A 21,228-nucleotide genomic window follows, 5' to 3' on the forward strand; every position below is an offset into this window, starting at 1 on the left:
CATAGTTTCATATGATTTCATACACTTTAATATGGTTTTATTAATAATTTCTCACCTCTTCATTACAATTCTAGATTCCAGAGTAAAAGAAATATTAAACCACCTGCGTGGCTAAATACAAAAAAACTCCCGCATAGTTATAGTACAAAAAGACCCCGCATGGTTTATATAAAATAATATCCGCGTGAATTAGAGGAATTTTTTTTATAAATAAATACTTTAAATTAGTATTTTTTTTATCAATTGTCCAATATTTTTATTAAATTAATTTTTTTTATCGAACTCTTGGAAATAACAAACACTCGTTAATCAGACCCGGTGGCCTGGTTTGTCCATGATTTGTTGTTTGGTGGGCATGGGCATGGCATGTGAATGAGTCAGTTTTGGTAGGGTCTTCATTACCCATAAGTACCAGATGAAGTGTTTTGGTTTTGGATAATACAACTACATATATATGTACCACTTTTAAACCCTCCATTGCTGTTTTTGTAGCTTCTAAATTTTCCACTCATTTTCTACATTAATTAGTGCTAATCAGTTTTAACAGTTAGTATGCATCTTTATTACAATTTGATACGGCGAATTGGCCACAATTTTTTCCTTCATTTGAATTTATTCGACTCCAATTCGAATGACTCGCATATATATTAATTTACAAAACTAGACACTTTCTCTTGGTTTAAAAACTACATAGATATTAAAGTTAGAATGAGTTTCAGGATTACCGAGGGTTCTAATTTCCGCGCACATGTCAATTAAATTTATAAATTGATCCATAAATTTATAAGGCAATATCAAAAAAATTAGATTTATATGTGCACTCCCTTTAGAATTTTATGGTTATATGCAGCAAATATGATGCAATCCTTGAAATCTTGTATGTCGATTTAGTAGTTTGCTTTTTGTTAAAAAAATCACTAGCTCATCACCAGGATGGATGCTTTTAGACATCATTATTAACACTCTAGTTTTTTTTATCGCTTTTCTACCTTTCTAAAAAAAGAGGTGTCCACACGGGTCTTTCCAACAACACCCTCAAACGCCGTCTAGATATGGCTGAACTAGCTAAACCAAGAGCATAGGGAAGACTCGCATAAAACTAAATTTACTAAAAAGCTATAAAAATTGACAAATTAAATGTTGATATGGCAACTGAAATTCTCATAAAAAAACATGATTCGACAAGTTAATTGACAAACTAATCGCATTTTCAAATCTGATGAGAATTACTCGTAAATATTTTGAGCTAGATGAAGGAAGAAATACTACTCAGTAAAAAATATCTAAAGTACAAGAAATAAAACAAAGGAAGGGCTCCATTGTTAATCGCTGAGTGGAGTATATGAATTGTCGCGAAAAACAGTCAGAGAACTTTATTAACGCAATTGAAGAATAGAGAGTTTTATCCTAATTGACCAAAATAACTAACGACGAGTTATTTAATTCCGAGTGAGAAGTTCAGAAACCAAATTTTATCCTTTATTTAAAAAAGAAAAGAAAACCACAAACATTTCATGTGGTCTCTCTTCCCTTCCCTACCCTCAGTAGTTGAATTTGAAGTCAAGAAAGAATCATCTTTCTTCTCTCTTCGGATACCACAAAGAGTTGCAATGATGGAGCTTCTCCTGGCATTCCATGTGCATCATTAACCTCACCCCACTTCCCATTATTTTACAACTCCATCCTCCCCCATTTCTATCTCTCTCTCTATATATATAATGTTTCATCTTCTTCAAGTACAAACCAAATCTTGCAAATGCAAATGAACAGTCCAACACCTAGCACCCGATCTTGGTACATATTCTAATAATGAACTTATTATGTTTATTAATTTATTATGTTTGAGTTTGATTCGGGAATCGGACGTGTATACAGGTCGATAAGCGAGGACTCATTGAGAAGATATGTAGAGTTTGCAAGTGAAAGTTGCATACAAGAATTGCTAGCGGCTTCCTCCGACTCCAACAGAAGCGAGGGATGGAAGGTTCTTCAGACTTCAGAAAATGGTGTAGAGATTTCCAAACGTAGGTCTGGTTCTTTTCATGCTTTTCGTAGCAGATGGCTCCTAACATCTGTCTCTCCTCACCAATTCTTCACCGTTGCTAATGCCATTGATGCTGCCAGGGTACTCTTTCTTTCATTTTTTATTCCTGTCAAATCCTTACTCTATATTTCAATTTGGTAATTCGTATCAAAACGGTTCCATATTTTTATTTTTATTTTAAGCCAAGTAATTCAATTTTGAAACAAAAGGTTTCGTGATCTCTGAATTTGTGCACCACAATAAATTAACTCATATTTAGCCATTTTAATTAATTAGAGATAATACTATTAATTCGTATTAAAATTGAAATGGTTCCAAAATTTCAATTTTAATTTTAAGCCCGAGTAATCTAAATTAGAGTAAAGAGTCATTTCGGTTTTTAAATTTGTGCATCAGAATCAATTAACTTCTATTTAGCTATTTTAATCAATTAAGGACAATACTCTCAAGGAAAAAAATAGGTCATTTTGGTTCCTTAACTTATTATTTTGAACAATTTTATTCTTAATTGATATAAAAATAGAGAGTATTGTACCGAATTGATTAAAATAAGTGAGTGCAAGTTAATCGAGTATGATGTACAATTCAGAGACCGGAATGCCCCTTTGCTCATTTATATTTTTGAGATTAAAATACGCCTAGATAAGGCATCACGTCAGATGGTCGCGCTATAAGATCATACCATTGCCTTGTATAAAAGTTCAATTTTTGATACCTTTTAATTAAAATAGAAGTCTTGATAGCAAATAAAAATATATTATAAATGTTAGTTACCATTATGGCTTTTAATAACCCTGAACATATAAATATTAGCAATGGGATTCAGATCTTGTAGAAGCGAGATACATAAGAGATCTTGAGGAAAATCTGAGCATAATTGGACTGAGGTTCGGAGATAACTCGAAGCCTCTCTTTAGGAACAGAGAATTCATAGTATACGAGCGTCGCGAAACAATGGAAGACGGAACCTTGGTGAGTAGTAATAATGGAAGAGTTTGAATTTGTTAAAGAGAGCGTATTGATGTTTAAATGCGTATAGGTAGTAGCAGTTGCTTCGCTACCGAAGGAGATAGCAGCAGGATTGCATCCGAAGAAAAATAATGCAATCAGAGGCTTATTACTGCATTCGGGTTGGGTTGTGGAAAAGCTTCATGATGACTCTTGTATGGTTACATATGTTGTTCAGGTCCGTTCATTTCTTTCTATCATCCCATCTACAGTCTTCTTTTTCTTTTTTTGCAAGTAAACAGAAATGTTAAAACAGAAAACAATATAGGTTCATTATACCCCTTAATTCGGTATAAAGTATCATTAAAGATAATCTCATGATTTGAACAAAAACACCTATAAATTGACTAGTTCAGCTCATTTTATCCCGTTAGCTGAGGTGGCAATTGGAGCAATTCGGAGTGAGGTGACAAGTGGCAACAAACTATATTAGACTATTTGGAGCTGAAGGGGTAAAGTGAGCTAACACTCCTATTTTAAGAGTGCTTCTATTCAAAATGCATATTTTAAGGACGTTTTTGTTTAAAATGCCTAGTTTATATTTCTGTTCAAAGTCAAAAAAAAATATTATTTGATCTTTTGTTTCAAATTAAAGGGTAAATTGAAACTTTACCGAAATGGAAAATGCGAAAACAAAACAAAAAAACAGTATAGATATTTTTTTTACAAAAATATGTTACAAATATAAAATTTTAGAGTTTTAGAATTATTTTTGAAAAACAGGAACAAAATGTCCCGATAAGTTTCTATGCAAACACCCGCTATATGAAATTACGTTATTGGTCTCGAAACTTTTATAAATATTCTATATTAGTGTCTAACATTTTTTTCTATATTAGTGTTTTTAATTTTATCAAATAAGTGTTTTTAATTGCTTTGTCATCATCGAACTAAAATAATAATAAGTCCTATTTTTATTTAAATTTCTCCATCATCTTCGTAAAAAAAATGAGCAAAGGACCAGTTTACTCCCTCAAATTAGCACGAAGTATCGAAAAACTCCAAAGGTGGAAACCCGTATCACTTATACACTGAACTTGTCCAAACCGGTTTAAAAAAAAACCCCTATACTGACGTGGCACCTTAATTGAAGAGTAAGTTTCATAAATATCATAATTTACTCTAATTAATCATAATTAAATATTAATTAATCATAATTAAACTCTAATTAACCTAAGGTTTTGAACCCTTTTCAAAAAAAATCATTTTTTTTCGACTTCCGGCAAGGAGGAGCTCCTCCTCTTCGCCAGAGAAGAGGAACTGCTGCTCCTCAGCAGCTCCTTGATCTGTTCTTGAAGAACAGACCTCGTTCGGTCTGCTCTTGAAGAGCAGATTGGTGGATCTGTTCTTCAACGAGGAGCGATCTACTCCTCGTTTTTGAGAGGAGCATATCCGCTCCTCGTTTTGCTCTTCTTCTCAAACGAGAAGGATGACCACAAATTTAAAAAAAAAAAATTATTTTTTTGTAAAAAATACAAACTAATGGGGATTAATTTGATATATTAAATTTTAAAATTACAAGGATTAATTTTTTTTATTATTAATTTAAAAATTTAAAAATATTTAGGAGCATATTAAATCTTTTTACCATCAAAAACCACCTTAACAAAAAACTACCATCAAAACCGGAGAGTGTGTCTCACGCCCTTGGGTGAGAGTAAGGAGGCAAATTGTTTTCACAAGTTTAGGGTATAAGTGATATGAGTTTTCTGTTTTAAATTTTTTTGATACTTCATATCAAATTGAGGGGGTAAACTTATCCTTTGTTAAAAAAATGGTTGTATTACACATACTACATTTTTTTTAGGGAAAAGGGGCAAATATGCCCCTATCGTTTAGGGTATAGAGCAAATAGGCCCTCTTTGAATTTCGGATCTCAATTAAGCTCCTAAAGTTTCAAATCATACCATATAAACCCCTCTGTGTAACAGCGTCAACAAAACGTTATTTTCGGTCCACGTGGAATGTACATGTCATATTCCACGTGGCTAAAATGGGGCAAATTTACCCTTATGGTTTAAGACAGGAGCAGATATGTCCCTATGGTTTACGGAAGGAGCGGATATGCCCTTTATGAATTTCCGATCTCAATTAAGCCCTTAACGTTTCAAAATCAGCACATCCAAGCCCCTTTGTCTAATATTATTAACGAAACGCTCTATATTGTTACTTCATGCTTACGTCTGTATTCAGAGGATTGAGATTGACTCGTTTATTTTTGAGTCGAGTTTCGAGTTTATATATCGAGTATTTCCCGAGCTTATCGAAAGCTCACGAGCTTAACGAGTTTAATCGAGTTTCATTTTTTTAATAAATTTAAATCAAAACTAAATTTTTTTAATAATTTGGTAAAATAATTTAAAACTATATTTATTTATACATATAAATAAATTTAAAATATGTAAATCATATTTATTTTTAATAAAAAATATATGAATTAAATATTTAAAGTTTAAAATTAAAATAATAATATATTAAATTAGAATATAAATATGTAAGCGAGCTTACTCGCGAGCTTTCGAGTCGAGTATCACCAAAATTGAGATTGACTCGTTTACTAAACGAGCTTTAAAAATTCGAGCTCGAGTCAGTTTTATCGAGCCGGGTTTCGAGTATCTCGCGAGCAAGATTGACTCGGTTACACCCCTAGTTTGTTAGCTCAAACCTACCTAGATTCGAATCGACAAATAGAGATGGTTGTAAATTGATGTGACAGATGGAAAAAGACGTGGTAAATATGGTGGATAACCAACAAAAGAAAGGAGAAGAGTCGAAGAGAATTATATAATATGAAAAAGGGATAAAAATGTCTGTAAACTTTTATTTGAAAAATAAAATAATTTTTAAATTATGTGATTTTTTATCCGAGATATTAAATGATATGGATATTCCACGTAACCATGTAATGACATATAGCGTTTCGTAAACGATGTTAGAGAAAGGAGTTTAGATGTGCTGATTTTAAAACTCCAGGGGCTTAATTGAGATCAAAAATTCATAAAGGGTTTATCTGCTTCCACTCTAAACTATAGGGGCATATTTGCTCTCATCTGAAACCATAAGAACATATTTGCTTCCGTTTGCCCACGTGGATATGATATGGACATTCCACGTAGGCAGAAATTAACATTTCATTAACGCTGTTACACGGAGGGGCTTATATGATCTGATTCTGAAACGTTAAGGGCTTAATTGAGATCCTAAATTCAAAGAGGGTCTACTTGCTCCATACCTAAACGATAAGGGCATATTTGCCCCTTTTCCCTTTTTTTTATGGATACACATATTACAATTTATATGTGTGGAATCAACAATATCAACCATATCAGTAAATTTGATAAAAAAAAAAAAAAAAAACCATATCAGTAAATTAATTTTGTTTATGATCTTATTAATAGTGTGATGATCTGAAAATAATTAAAAGAACTTTATTGATGCACTAAAATACCATTTCAGATACCGTTTGTATAGTTTTTCCAAATAAAAACACACATTAAAAAGTGAGAAATTAACAAAGCATATTTATTGTTTGTGCAGTTAGATCCTGCTGGATGGCTGCCCAAGTGGTTTGTGAATAGGCTCAACACAAAGCTGGTAATGATCATTGAGAACCTCAGGAAATTAGCACAAGATTGTCCAACTCATGCTCATGCATAATATAATCTCTCTTTTCTATTATAATTATAACAAACTGAAAAATAATGATCAAATTGTGAAGAGAAAAGGCAATACATTAATTATACAGTTATTTTGTAACTAGAAAATGTACTTCTGCCTATCTCCCTTTGTATATATCTTTATCACGTTAAGAAACGTGCCAGTAGAGTATTAATATCACCTTTTAATGTTGATATTACGATAATGTCACTATTTTAATGACGTGTTATAATATGATACGCTTAATTTATGAATGAGATAGTAGATTGAATTTATTTAAACATTTCTCGTCAAGCTGGCAAATTGACAAAATAAAAAGTGTAGTTATCTTAATAAGCAGGACAATTTTATTTAAGGAAATCATTCCATTTTTTAAAATAATACTAATTTTTATTTCAATAAGAAAAAGATAGAGAAAATGCCTCATTTTTTAGCATTTTTACTTTAAATTATTTTTTTATTATAATAATACTTATTTTTTATTATTTTTTACTTTAAGCATTTTATTTTTATTCTAATATGTGTATCTCTTTTTTTTCTTCAGATTTTTCTTTTTATTCTCGCTCTTTCTCTCTTTCTCTTTCTTCTTTTCTATTTTTTCTTTTTCATTTTCTTCTTCCTCTTCATCTATTTTTCTTTTTCTTTATCACTCCGCCGCTTTTCCTTTAACGATCTGCCATCACTCCGCCGTCGTTCCTTCAACGATCTGTCATCGCTCCGCCGTCGCTTCGTCTTCGCCCCGCCTTCTCTTCGTCTTTGCTCCGCCGTCGATTCGTCGTTCTTCCATATTTAATTTTAGCGATTATTTTCTTAACTTGTGATGATTATTACGATTTATTTTAACTCTCAGATCTAAAAAAATAATTTTTGAATTTTTTCAGTTTAAGATCTAAAAATCTGCATTAAAAACGATTTAATGATTAAAAAACAAAATATGAGGTTCAATTTCCGGCGGGTGGAGGTGAAAGTGGGGGAGAAGTGGCTTAGGGATGACAATCCAACTACGGTTTCGGGTGAAAGAGATGATGCTGACGTTGAATTTTTGAATGGGAAGATTGCTGATAATCTTGTGAATACATTAAAAGATAAATAAATAAACAAAAGATGCAACCCTCTTGCACGAATCAATGAGATAAGAATTTCCGATGATAGCAATATGAAATCGAAAATTGCAAATTATTTATAAGCATCACAATATCTTCTTCAAGCAATTGGTCTGGATTTCGTCAATTGGGCATTAGATTCAAAGCGCATTTTATCAAAAATATAATCTACAGCTCTGATAGTTTCAACTTGAATTGTTCAACTGGATTATATTTTTGAGTGAATCCGATTGAAAAACTTAAAAAAAAATCATCATAAATGATTCAAATCTGCACCGCATTAGAAGATCCATAAAGAAAACATTAAATCTCATAAAGGGCAGGATAAAAATTTCTACGAAGGAAAATATAAAATCCATAGAAGGAGAGATAAGAACAACCATAAAATAAAAAACAAAAAATAACAAAAAACAACGACCAAATATAAAATATATAAAAAAACTAAAATAAAATAAAATGAGACCACCGCAGACCAAAATATTGATCAGCGGTGGCCTTGAAGAAGGCAAAGAATAATATAATTTACTTAGAAGATGGCGGCTAGAGGAGAGAATATGGTTTCAATCAGCTATTTTGGATTTATGGCTTTTTGTTTTTTGTTTTTTTGATTGATTGCAGTTTTAAAAAATCTAGCAAAAAAGGCCAAATATTTAAAAAAAAAAAATCAAAAACCAATTTTTTTTCAATTTTATCCAATTTGTCATGAAAACGCAGAATTTCGTTTTAATAATGTCCAACTACGCGATTTTGCTGATATGACGCCTACGTGGTGTTGATGTGGAATTGTCATACATCACCATGTTTAGAGGGTGAGGAGGGATTCACCCGAATCCTCAGCAAGACCGAATTCCAAAGGATTCGGTAAGGAACCAGAATCAAGTCTAAAGGGCGTCGCCATAGACCTGATTATGCAGAAATGGAATAATATTTAAAAGATCAGATATACGGAATCACTTTTTTATTTGAAGACAAACTCTTATCTGAGAAGATAAACCTATTTAGAAAAACACTCCTAAATAAGACTCTTAATGAATTAGGAATACTTTTTCTATTGAAATACAAGTTTTTAAGTAGAAATTATTTTCCTATTCAAACTCTATAAGGTATTTCCTCACTGCAATATAAGGAGTTTGAGATATGTCTAAACAAACAATTATATAATTTATATTCAATACGCAAATACTCTACTCAAAGCTCAATACTTACTTTGGTATCGGAGAGTTAATCGGACAACCACTATCCGATTGATCGTCTACTCTATTTTGCAGGTTTTCAAAAGGCAAACTCCATTAACTAATCTAATTATTTATCCATATTTTGAATCCCGATATTTCACCTGACAAACATAATTTAATTCAGCTGATTAATCTTTGAAACCAACCTACTAATCTGGCAAATTGTATATACAAAATGATTAAATGATATTGACTACAAAAGTCTCATAAGCTCAATAGATAGCACCTATTGGTGATGCTTGAGCTACTAACTTTAATTCTAAAATCTTAATTTTAAAATAAAGTTAAAAAAACAAAATGACAACACAGAGAGGAATAAAAAAAATGTTTAAAAAGGAAGTACTATAGTATAGAAAATAAAGGTACGCATTTTAAATTCTCTCTGAAATGAATGCAAAAGGCTGGATCCGTAGAGTGTGCTGAAAGAGTTGACATTGTGATCTTCAACTCATAAAAGTTTGCTATATATCTTGAACGTCTAAACCGGCGACTAACACTGACCAAAGACCCGTTTAGAACATGCTACTACTAAATCATGTCTTCTTGATCGTTCCATTCCTCTCCTTAAAGAGATACAAACAAGTCAAGTTAAAAACAAAAACCAGAGATGGAACTGAAAAAGCATGCACATCAAAACAAGTACAAGTTCAAGATACTTGTCTTAGTCATTCTAACCAATCTTCTCACTGCCTACATCTTCGCCGGTCCGTCTTTAAACTTGAAACTGCCTTCTTCACCCTATGCTAATCATCACCAGCTCGCTGCTACTCATTTACTCATTGCTGATTTCCTCCAAAAGCTCAACTCCACCAACTTTCTTGTGCAAGCTCTTCTTATTGAACTCACTAGTACCCTGCAGCAGAATGAGAAACTCACCCAACTTCCTGCAAAGTTCAATGGTATTGATAATCTCTCCAATGAAGTTATGCTAGCGATCGGCCCTCATAAGCTCCCACTCGGGTACTCTCCAAGAGCGGGATCTGATGAGGTATATCCGCCCGCCGGTGCAGCCTGTATGAGGTATCAAGAGGATTTGGTCAAGTACATGACTTACCAAGTTGGTGGGGAATGTCCAGTTGATGATGCATTTGCTCAGAGGTTGATACTTAAAGGGTGTGAACCTCTTCCTCGTAGAAGGTGTCGCCCTCGATCTCCGCCTAACTATGTCGAGCCAACTCCATTACCGGACAGCCTCTGGGCAATCCCTGCAGATACCAGCATTATCTGGGATCCTTATACTTGTAAGAGCTATGAGTGCCTTGTCAACCGCAAAAATGCGCCTGGCTACTTCGACTGCAAGGATTGTTTCGACTTGCTTGGGAGGGAGAAGACGAGGTGGATGTTCGACAATGGAGGAATCGATTATGGAATTGATCAAGTTCTCAAGTACAAACCTCCAGGAACTATCCGTATCGGACTTGACATAGGAGGTGGGAGTGGCACATTTGCTGCAAGAATGAAGGAAAGAAATGTTACCATCATTACAAGCTCAATGAATCTGGATGGTCCTTTCAACAGCTTTATTGCATCGCGGGGATTAATCTCAATTCATGTTAGTGTTTCTCAGAGGCTTCCGTTCTTCGAGAACACGCTGGATATAGTTCATTCCATGCACATCCTGAGCAACTGGATTCCAGACGCCATGCTCGAGTTCACACTCTACGACATACATAGGGTGTTGAGGCCAGGAGGACTTTTTTGGCTTGATCATTTCTTTTGCACAGGATCACAGTTGAATGAGACTTACATTCCAATGCTGGACCGCGTTGGATTCAAGAAGCTAAGGTGGAACGCTGGCAAGAAGCTGGATCGAGGAATGCACAAAAACGAGTGGTATTTCTCCGCCCTGTTGGAGAAACCAATGACATGATCAGGAACTAGCAAATCATAGTCATGTTTGATGCAAACGACAGAGTGTACTTAGTCTGAAAACACTGCAAAGGTATAAGAACATGGAAAACAAAGAAAATTTTACTAATTAATAATTCTGTCGGATTCAAGAGGATATACAAACAAGTAAATCAAATTAAAAATTTCTTCAAAATCGCTAATCTGTCTTTACAACTTCTCTGTTCATATACATTCTTGAACAAATTCAGATACAATACTTTTGCTACATATTAACAAACAAAGAATTCGATTCAGCTACAGTTGATTCATTACATGCTTCAAACAAGACAACAAATAGCAACCACATTAGAAAACTTAAAGCTACTAGAAAAATAATCATTGTGGCTCTATCTTTGAAGCTGGAAAAGGCGCACTATACTCAAAGGCCTCTTTGCCGTAAGGATGGTGAGGGCTTCCCTTGCTAGCATCCTCATAACTAGCCGAAGTGCTTGCTGAATCAGCATTGGGGTTTAACCCTGCGAGCTTCAACATATTTTCTATCTCTTTCACCACCTCGCCCATTGTAGGCCTGTCAGCTCCAGATTCTTGCACACATTTCATTGCAAGATCCACAAACTTATCCAGACCTTTTAATGTTGTTTCTAAACCAATGCCTGGATCGAGAAGTTCGTGGAGGTTATACAAATCTTTTGTTCTATCCATTGCCAATTTTACCTCTCTCACAATGTATTTACCGCGTTCTATTGGCCTTCTTCCTGTTAGTAGCTCCAGCATCACCACGCCAAAGCTATAAACATCACTCTTCTCCGTTAACTGCTGAGTCATGTAATATTCTGGATCCAAATAGCCCTATACAAAATACAATAATTTAGTCAGTTTTATCCAATGGTGTAATTCATTTTTCAAATCATTTTTGCCCAATGCCTGTTAACATGTTAACCTGCATAGTAGAAGATAATGGATATTACATTCAAACTATACTCTAAGACAAATAAAACAAAACATGAAAAGAAATTCCAATGATCCTGACTGCAGCAAAATTTTTCTATTACCATAAGAAACTTGGTTAGTATTTTACGGAAGTCTATAAGATCATGAGAATTGAATTTTCGCTTATCAATAGACTAAGAGGGTAAGAGCAAAGATGGAAGGGTATGACCAGAGTGTATTCTTAAACAAAAGCTTAAAATGATTTATATACAGGAGCTCGAATCTATTCACTTGCCTCGCCTAAAAACTTCTGCTTTTTTGTTATCAAATCTTGAACAATTTTCACAAAAATGTATTAACAAGTGCTATAAACTAAAGATAGAAATATTTTATACTTCAGTTGCAGCGAAATTCAAATAATGAAAAGAAGAAAAAAAAGTAGGGGTATGAATGTACTGACCATTGTCCCCTTAACTTGAGTGGTTACATGACCCTTTTCACTGTCAGTCATGGGCTTGCAGAGACCGAAATCAGCAACTTTCGCATTCAAGCGTTCATCTAGAAGTATGTTCGTTGACTTTATGTCCCGATGTATAATGGGAGGGTTAGCAAGCTCATGCATGTATGCCAGACCTCTTGCTGATCCAAGGGTCACCCTCAGTCTCTTAATCCAATCCAGTCTGATTCCTGTCTTTCCTGCATCGACATGACAGAAGATAAATGTAAGGGGGTAATGATGCTTTCAAAATAATATCTTCATTTCAGTATAATTGTTGCTCATTCTTATGCACAGAAAATAAAATCTTTTTTCTAAATATTCGTCTGCGATTTATTAGCTTGCTGAGTTTTTGCAGCGAGAGTAATCTACTTGACTATGCATAAACTACGAAATAACAATTTCTACAGCTGCTGAAATTACCTGAAAGACTGTCACTGAGACTACCATTTGCAATAAACTCGTACACCAACATCTGTTCACCTCCCTCAAAACAAAAACCCAGAAGGCTTACTAGATTTTTGTGGTGGACTCTAGACAGAAGTTCAATTTCATTTTTAAATTCTACACCACCCTGCAATGATCCTTGTTGAGCTCGTTTAATGGCAATCAGCTGTCCATTAGGAAGGATTCCTCTATATACCTGCAAGCAAGTGTTGAATGTGTTATCATAAAATCCAGCACACAAATTTTGTTGAAAAGTGTCAAAAATTAGATATTCATGGAATTTTTGGCCTATTACTTAGTTTCTTGGTATTTTGGTATGTTAGGGGCAATGGGACTCTATTCCCATTGGATAGAAGCATGGACAAACATATAATTGCTTCTAGGCTAGAGTTTTAGTATATAAACATTAATAACTCTAGGTTTAATGTAATCGTTGATTTGATATAAGTAAAACTCTCTGCTGCTCCGAGGACGTAAGCAATTGCTGAACCTCGTTAAATATTGTGTTCTTGTGTGTGATTGATTTCTTATCATCTCGATTTCGTTTATTATTCTTATTTAAACTATATTCTACAAAATCCCTTATTCTTTCGCATTATTGCTATCGTGTCAATCGTACCGCTGCGCGCGTAGATTTCACAACAAATTTGATTATGTGGAAGATAATTTCCAATAACAATTGTTAGATGAGGCTTGATGTGAGTTGCCACCATGAGTTATTTTTCAGATAAACTTCTTGAGTCCTACATTTGGGCGTTTTGTGTCTGTTTCCAGAAATGCTTTGGAAATTCCGAAACTCTATATTTATAACAAATTTTGTAAGAATGTCATTTCACCATTTTCCGTTTCGGATATTTTCTGTTTCAGCATTTTTTTGTTCCATGCTACATAGAAGGCAAGGTTATGACAGACAGGGTCAGTTGTAGGAAAAGAAAGAAAATAAACTAACCTTTCCATAACCCCCAGATCCAACATCATTGGCATCTGAGAAGTTATTGGAGTATTTCTTAAGCTCTTCAAAAGAAAAGCATCTGGCTCCCTTTAACTGAGGAACAGCAGCACCGTGGCTCTTACTTGAATCCCAGTGTGCTGCATTTTCAGGGTGCAAAGGAACAAGTGAACTCAAGATAATCTATATTAATGGCAAGGTACCAAATAGTTGATAAATTCTTATTTTACCAAAAGGATTGTTCCGTTGAGTAGCTTTTTGCGCTCTCTTCTTTTGACGATAAGCATAAAGCCCCGCAAGGAGCAATAGTAACACTAGGACTAGTCCACCAGCTGCAGCTCCAATGATTATGCCAGTGTTTGATGAGTTTGATTTTGTGGGTTGTCCTATAGTACAAGGGGAAAAGAGATGTTATTAAAAGAAGGCAAACAATTGTTTAAATAGTGTACTGTGTATGGAGTATTGAAGTACCAGCAAAGAACCGATAAGGTTCTCCCATAAAATAGAAGGGCCCAAAGAGTTTTGGAGGCTTGAAAGTCTGGTTGCTCAGCACAAACCCAACCCCAGAAATCTCTCTTCGAGTGAATTGACCTTGGCCAGTTGGAAATATTTCCAAGTCTAGATCAAGATACACAGATGAATCCTTTCTTGGATTACTTAAAGAAACTGAATCCACGGGAAGTTGACTGGAACGAAAAGATTTCATCAAAGATTGCTGGAGAGATTCATAATGTGATGCATTTTCCAAGTCTGAGAATGAAGGAGCTCTGAAAACTAGAAGTCCTTTGTATGAATATGCGCATCTACAGTTGGGACTGGAACTTTGATTTCCATTGCATGCAACAGGTACACAATTATTTGGTGGTGTCGCAAAGGAAGCATCTGTCGTTGAAACAGAGCAGTAACTTTCTGTTATTCCTGTTTCTAGACAGATAGGGTTACCCGCAAGTCTGCAAAGTTGAACAGAAATAACAATAATAAGAGCATAACAGAAAGCAGATACCAGCTTCTTTGTTTCCAGGACACTAATATTAAGTTCTTTAGTCGCATCTTTGATTAAGAAGATGGCAACCATCAGTATGCAATGCAACTTACACCACATTGATTCGATTTCCTCCTGGTCTGTTTGTATAGCCAGAAATTTGATTATGTTGCAAATCAATACGTTGCAGTTGGTCCCCGTGGTTTATTCCAATATCTAGAGTACCATTGAGTTTGTTGCTCCTCAGCACCCTGCGAGAAAAAGTAAAAATAACTGCCACACACTGCGATGTGAGATAAAAACACCTAGCTAGATTCCCTTTAATCAAATCCAAAGAGCAACAAGATGTTTTTTCCGATGATTTTTAGATCTGTGATGGGCACTGGAGATTAAGTTGATACATACGCAGTAGTTAAATGAGAAAGGCTGAAGAGTTCAGTCGGAATTTGTCCTTGAAGTTGCGTGTCCTCCAACGTCCTGCCACATAAAATAAATAACTTTACCTAAGACAGGAGATTAATATCTTTTACAACTTGATATAAGACACTGCCTAGGCATGCACCGGCAAGCGCATAAACCTATTTTTTGGCGTTTCATTTATGTTTCCGGAAATGCTTATGAAATTTTAAAGCTTTATATTTGTAACAATATTCCCATTTCAGCATTTCCATTCCGTGCAACATAGGCACGGATTTCTCTTTCTAGTAACAGTTAATTAATGTGTTCTAACTTGATGAATAAGGAACCTAAAGAGGAGAAAAAGAGTAGCATGGAAGAGAGAGAAGCATACAATGTTGTTAAAGACTGTAAGGTTGAAAACCAAGAAGGAAAATCTGACACATCAAAGGTATTATTGCTCAAATCCCTGCAAGAGAAATTTCAGGTTAGAGTAAGCAGACAGGGAATAGTAAAGTTTGTTCTGCTATGTATAAATAACTAATAGTGATAATAACGCGTAAAATCTTACACATAAGTGAGAACATTCATCCCAGTTAGGTTGGGAAATGGTCCAGTCAGCCCATTGTTGGACAAGAATCTGAAAATGATCATCAACAGACACCCTTAACAGAGTAGAAATCAACATGCAACAAAGGAATGAAACCATTAGATCAGTTTTATTTTGAATGCCCTCTTCTTATACACTTACAACTCACTGACACCAGTAAGACTGTTGAGATTTGAAGGGACAGGTCCAGTTAATGAATTCTTGTCGAGGCGTCTGCAGCCAAAAATAGACATTTAAGAGAAACTTCGCCAGCAGGAATGTCAATATGAAATCAACCAAGTTCGTAACCAAGAATACTCACACAACTTCCAATGTCCGGACAAGGCCAAGGGTAGTAGGGATACTACCGGTGAGATTGTTGCTTTCTAAAAGCCTGATTACACAATTTAAAGTTATAATAGAAAAAACAACATTCCATCAACATCAATTCTAAATTTCGGCAGGTGCGCACTTTTATGATTTTTGTGAAATTTAGGTCTAGAACAATCAAGAAAGGATTTTTTGATTTTGTATTACTATTTTTCTGCATTATCAATCCCAAAAAAAACTTAATTGGCTAGTTTTATTAGAGAAGAAGCTACTGCAGAAATACATTGTTTCCCCTTTTCCTTTGTTATCTTGTAAATTTTCAAGAAACAGAAAAAGCTAGTGATTAGAGTGTTGGAAAATGCACCGGAAATGTAGTCAACAAACACAATACATATTATAATAAGTAAGACCATACTGCAGCTTGATATTTGTTGTGCAGCCTATCATTCTAAAAGCATTTCAGTGAAACTCACAAATGTATTAGAGTCATGTTCGAGCTAAAAAGTGCAGGTGGGATTGTGCCTGAAAGCCGATTCTTCCCGAAATGACTGTCATAGATTTCAAATATGCATTATAATATGGAAAATGGTTGAACAGCAAAGTACTGTAAAGAAGAGCTCTAATAAGCGGAATTATCTTGACATACAAGTGTTTCGTATTAACTAGCTTATCAAGACCAGGTGAAGTTCCTGTGGAGATTGGGATGGGCCCTTCAAGCTTATTGTCAGCTATATCCAGCCAATAAAGCTTAGCTAAATTTCCAATTGATGGTGGAATTCGTCCAGTGAAACCATTAGAATTTAGGGATCTGTAATTTGTCAGAATGAATTTTTTTCAGGATTTTAAGCCTGGATGTTAACTTTATTAAAACAAAAGAAGAATTGGAAGTTGAAATGTTTACAAATAGACCAGCTCCTGCAGTGATCCTATAGAATCCGGTATAGGACCAGAGAATCTACAACCAACAAGGATTCTGAAACAAAATAGAACTTAATTAGTGGACTATAACCAGCAGGCAAATTGGCTAATAGTAAGGTAAACCAATGTGTGTGAGTCCATACAAGTTTGTTAGCTTCTTCAAACTCCCAATGGATGTTGGCAGGGGTCCTCCCAGATCTGTGTTGTATGATAGATCCCTGCATAAAGATTCCAATAATCAATTCCTCTGGAAAATAATACATCTTTTCAAACGAAAGAAAATTTATATGTGAGCGTAAAAGAAGCAATCTCAAAAGGCCGAAACATCCAAAAAATCTAAACCTTATCGACCTTTTCAATTTCGTCAATTTTAGTCTAATTGCATTTCAATTATAGCCAAATGTCCCATTTGATGTAACTGAGGTGCTACTCATTCAAATGGGGGCATTTTACTATAATTGAAATGCAATTATCCAAATCAGTCTAAAATTGACGAAATTGAAAGGTTGAGTAAGAATTGATAAAGGTTTAGATTTTTTAATTGATTAGACCATCTCAAAAGCGAAAGAAGTTCAATGGCTCAGACATGTGCCCACTAAGTGCCTCATGTATTGACTATGATCCTTAAGGAATATAGGCTTGCATCCACAAAAGTAATAGCTGAGTAGAATCTCGAGCACATTTAAATGGACATGAGATGCAAGTTGAGTACTTACAAAATTCGAAGTTCTGGTAAATTTAAGATATCTCCAGACAGCTGTCCTGCTAATCCCATGCTTGACATTGTTCTACAGTTCAGAAAAGCAGGGTCAATCAACAAGAAAAATTAATAGATCAGCTGCAGAAAACATCTGAAGGTTAAGTGCATCTAATTCTCAAATAACCAGTTCACCTAAAAGTTCAAACTGTTGGGCAATAGTTTCATTATCTTAACACTAATGACTTACATGGCAGTAACACGTGAATTTGTGCATTCTATTCCATCCCATTTGTTTCCACAAGGATCTATGCCTTTCCAACTCGGTGGTGTGTTTTGCCAGACATCCTTGAGGGCCTTCAATCCAGTAACTGCATCACGATTATGAAAAACAAGTAGTTTCATTGATCTTTGTTATCGTCTATTTGGATAAAGTGCATGTAGGATCTGTATATGATTACATATACAACTATTACATCCTAAATCAGAAACTCTCTTTTCCAAAGACATGGCAAACTTTTACATCATTCGAAGGCTCGAGAAATTGCATAGCTGCATCAAAGAAAGTTCATATGCATTTACTACTATAAGCATATTCACACATATATTATATATATCTCTAGTTAAACCGAAGTCAGTTAATTAAGGCCCTAAACATATAAAAATATGAAATTTTCATCAAATGAGAACTACGTAACATCTGAAAAATGAGGACAAAAAATGTTAGACATATGGACAAAGTAATAATAGATCAATCAAACAAAGAAAACAAAGAATAGTCAATAATAGGAACTTACAATCACCGCTATTAGTTTCTGCTGCTATGATACAGAACTTAAAGCAAAGAAGCAGCAGAAACAGCAAAATGCTTGAATCCACCATATCTCTCAACAAAACCTTCAAGAACTCTATGTTCCAAGTTTGAACATTTGCATAATTGAAAACCTATTTACCATAAGCAATGAAATTCTGAAACAAAATGACTTTCAAACTGATAAACTATTGGCAGCTAAATATTTGTTGATATTTTCAGAAATCACATAATGTGAAAGTACTTAAATGGAACTCATTGGTGCAACAATTTGACAAGTCGCCCATTATGATTGTTCAAAGAAAAAACAAGTTGACAATAAGCACAAAAGTCAAAATATCCAAAATACTTAATTTGTAGAAAATAAAAGATTAGTAGATATCATTTACAAGAAAGAAAAGGTGGTTTATGCAACAATCCATCAAAGTGGGGCTAATCTAATAAATAAAACATTAAATTCTTCCACCAAGAAAAGAGAAAACGCATTAAATAAAAATCTATAAACACACCAGAGTGGATTCATGTCCTTATTGGTGGGTTCTAAATTAATTCCTAAAAATTCACTTCCAAAGATTGCTACTTGGTATTTGTTAGCTGCTAAAGTCCTTATCAGAGACACTTTCAAATTTCTTACTCTATTAAAAAAGGGGCAAATAAGAGTGCCCAAAGTCTTGAGCTTCTGAATATTTCATCTTCCCACCTGTTCCTTTTTTCATAAAATAATCGCACTTAGAATCGTCTTTCCAATTCCTTTATAGGCATAATGACATTGATGATGATGATGATGATGACGACAAATAAAAATCATAGCTTGGAAAGTAGGGCAAATTAGTTGCTACCGTACCACTTTTGTACAATACACATAAGGTAGCGCGGACGCACATACTATTGCACATCCCATTTCTCACTTCTAACTCTGTGCCCAGTGGTGGATGCATTAGGACTACGAACAGCAATAGAGGAGTTCCCGATTCCCGCGCATCGTTGTCTGATGATAAAAATACTAGAGTAATATTAGTTGATATCTTCAATCTACAGTTGACCGTCTGATAATACACATGATGGATTAAAAATTTATTAATTATTAAAATTATTAATTTATTAATTTATATAAAAAAAATTAAAAAAAATATTTTAAAACATCTACATTAATAGACCTAATATTAATATTATATTATAAAAAAACTAACTAAATACACTTTACAATCACTCAATTTAAAAAAAATAATTTTATATTCAATTTAAGAAATATCAATTGATATTAAACTAAAAAAATAATTATTAAGAAGTTGTATTTATAAAGTAAAATAATTTTTAATATTTTTTATATTAGAGATACTTTACTTATTTTAATTTGTTTATCTAATAAATTCTTTTAAAATTTCTCAAAAGAATAAAAAAGTCATAATTTGATGGTATTTTAACTTCCACTTTATGAATTAAGGTTAGTATTGCCTCAAATAAATCATCAATTGTTATATATTTTTTTAAAAAAATCTCTCTAATAATTAATATTCATGTAGAATATATTTTAAATTTTATTAATTATTAAATTTTAGAATTATTAATTATCCAACGTGGAACGAAGTTGGTTCTCTCAATTTTCTATTAATTATTAGAATTATTAATTTATTGAATATTAACTATTAGAGGGTCGACTGTAATTTCAAATTTTTAGAAGTTAGATTTCAATTGGATGGCCTATTCAGTGGCTAAAAAAAGTCATTGTGGATGACTGTTTTGCACTTCTCATTATTTACTTTTAAAATGGATTATTCATTAGTGTTGATGAGTCATTTTTTATTTGTATATATCATTTTTTAATCAATGAAGTTTAATTTTGACAAAAAAAAAATTGCATCCCAACTATCTATAAATTAAAATTGTTTCATTGTTGTTGCATTTCAGTTTAGAGATTCCTAACAAAAATACATTCCCATATTTTAATATAGGGTCGCTAGGCGTAGCTGGACCTGTTCATAAACTTGTATACTCGTTCAGGTCCATCCAAGCCCGATTTTTAGGGTCGCGTTTGGACAATGATTTTTTGGTCAGGGGCGAGATTTTACTGTCCTTTAAAATATCTCGTATTTTGGTTTACTAATTGAAAAATATTTTAATTTCTTTTTATTTTTTATTTATTATCCAAATTTTTTAAATTAGCTAATTAAAATTTAATTTGAATTGTGTTCATTTGTGTAAATTATAGTGGAGAAGGATTTATATACTCTTTATATTGCTCAATATTTGGACATTTTTGATAGTAGGCAAATTGAAATAATATGAAACAATATGAATGATGTATTAAAAAAAATTATTTCAATTTCAAACAAATTGCTATAATTGAAATTGAAAATTAAAAAATTAGGTATAATAATTAAATATTTTAAAAATTTGGATTATAAACAAAAAAATTGAATGGTGTGTGTGTGTGTGTGGTAGGGGGTGGGCAGTGTATGGTTCGGCCAACACTAGTAGATTTTAGGGTTTGTATTTGTTTTTGATACGTTCTGATAAGGTTGTCATTCGGTTAGTTCGGTCGGTTTGGTCACCAAACCGAACACCAAAGTTTGTAAAAATCTCAAAACAAACCAAATCGAATTGAATTTTAATTTTGGCTTAAACCAACCGAACCGAAAATTTCGGTTCGGTTTGATTTGGTTCGGCTAAAAACCTAAATTTTTTACTTTCTCTATTTTTTTAATTTTTTTATCATAAAATTAATTCAAATATTAAATAATAAATTTTATATTTATTAGATGAAATTTATTAACTTATATATCAA

General features: G+C 33.5%; 3 protein-coding genes across 6 annotated transcripts; 2 read left to right on the plus strand and 1 right to left on the minus strand.

Moving 5' to 3' along the window:
• Window positions 1–1,506: 1,506 nt before the first annotated feature.
• On the plus strand, window positions 1,507–6,889 carry LOC126669067 (uncharacterized). 3 transcript variants are annotated; one of them, XM_050362390.2, is made up of 6 exons: window positions 1,507–1,794; window positions 1,876–2,125; window positions 2,858–3,016; window positions 3,084–3,230; window positions 3,427–3,504; window positions 6,590–6,715. In XM_050362390.2, exons 1-5 carry the CDS (start codon window positions 1,757–1,759, stop codon window positions 3,460–3,462), a joined length of 630 nt encoding a protein of 209 aa, XP_050218347.1. In that variant the 5' UTR covers window positions 1,507–1,756; the 3' UTR covers window positions 3,463–3,504; window positions 6,590–6,715. The 3 variants fall into 3 exon arrangements, with proteins under 3 accessions (XP_050218347.1, XP_050218356.1, XP_050218339.1); XM_050362399.2 differs by having other exon boundaries at window positions 3,427–3,509; window positions 6,590–6,689; XM_050362382.2 differs by lacking the exon at window positions 3,427–3,504 and having other exon boundaries at window positions 1,511–1,794; window positions 6,590–6,889.
• Window positions 6,890–9,462: 2,573 nt separating this feature from the next.
• LOC126685908 (probable methyltransferase At1g29790) lies at window positions 9,463–11,025 on the plus strand. Its single transcript, XM_050379908.2, has one exon. The coding sequence runs from the start codon at window positions 9,655–9,657 to the stop codon at window positions 10,915–10,917; it is 1,263 nt and encodes a 420-aa protein (XP_050235865.1). The 5' UTR covers window positions 9,463–9,654; the 3' UTR covers window positions 10,918–11,025.
• Window positions 11,026–11,064: 39 nt separating this feature from the next.
• On the minus strand, window positions 11,065–19,396 carry LOC126685893 (leucine-rich repeat receptor protein kinase HPCA1). 2 transcript variants are annotated; one of them, XM_050379887.1, is made up of 19 exons: window positions 19,288–19,396; window positions 17,883–18,003; window positions 17,652–17,723; window positions 17,079–17,153; window positions 16,919–16,990; window positions 16,664–16,825; window positions 16,491–16,565; window positions 16,010–16,081; window positions 15,850–15,921; window positions 15,670–15,738; window positions 15,493–15,567; window positions 15,108–15,179; window positions 14,816–14,953; window positions 14,192–14,670; window positions 13,951–14,106; window positions 13,721–13,860; window positions 12,748–12,967; window positions 12,289–12,524; window positions 11,065–11,747 (listed from the first exon to the last, which is right to left on the minus strand). In XM_050379887.1, the coding sequence occupies exons 1-19, from the start codon at window positions 19,379–19,381 to the stop codon at window positions 11,274–11,276; spliced, it is 2,874 nt and encodes a 957-aa protein (XP_050235844.1). In that variant the 5' UTR covers window positions 19,382–19,396; the 3' UTR covers window positions 11,065–11,273. The 2 variants fall into 2 exon arrangements, with proteins under 2 accessions (XP_050235844.1, XP_050235852.1); XM_050379895.2 differs by lacking the exon at window positions 19,288–19,396 and adding an exon at window positions 18,430–18,782.
• Between the last annotated feature and the right edge of the window lie 1,832 nt (window positions 19,397–21,228).

This window comes from Mercurialis annua, linkage group LG1-X, assembly GCF_937616625.2.
Source record: "Mercurialis annua linkage group LG1-X, ddMerAnnu1.2, whole genome shotgun sequence".
Classification (NCBI taxonomy): Eukaryota; Viridiplantae; Streptophyta; class Magnoliopsida; order Malpighiales; family Euphorbiaceae; genus Mercurialis; species Mercurialis annua.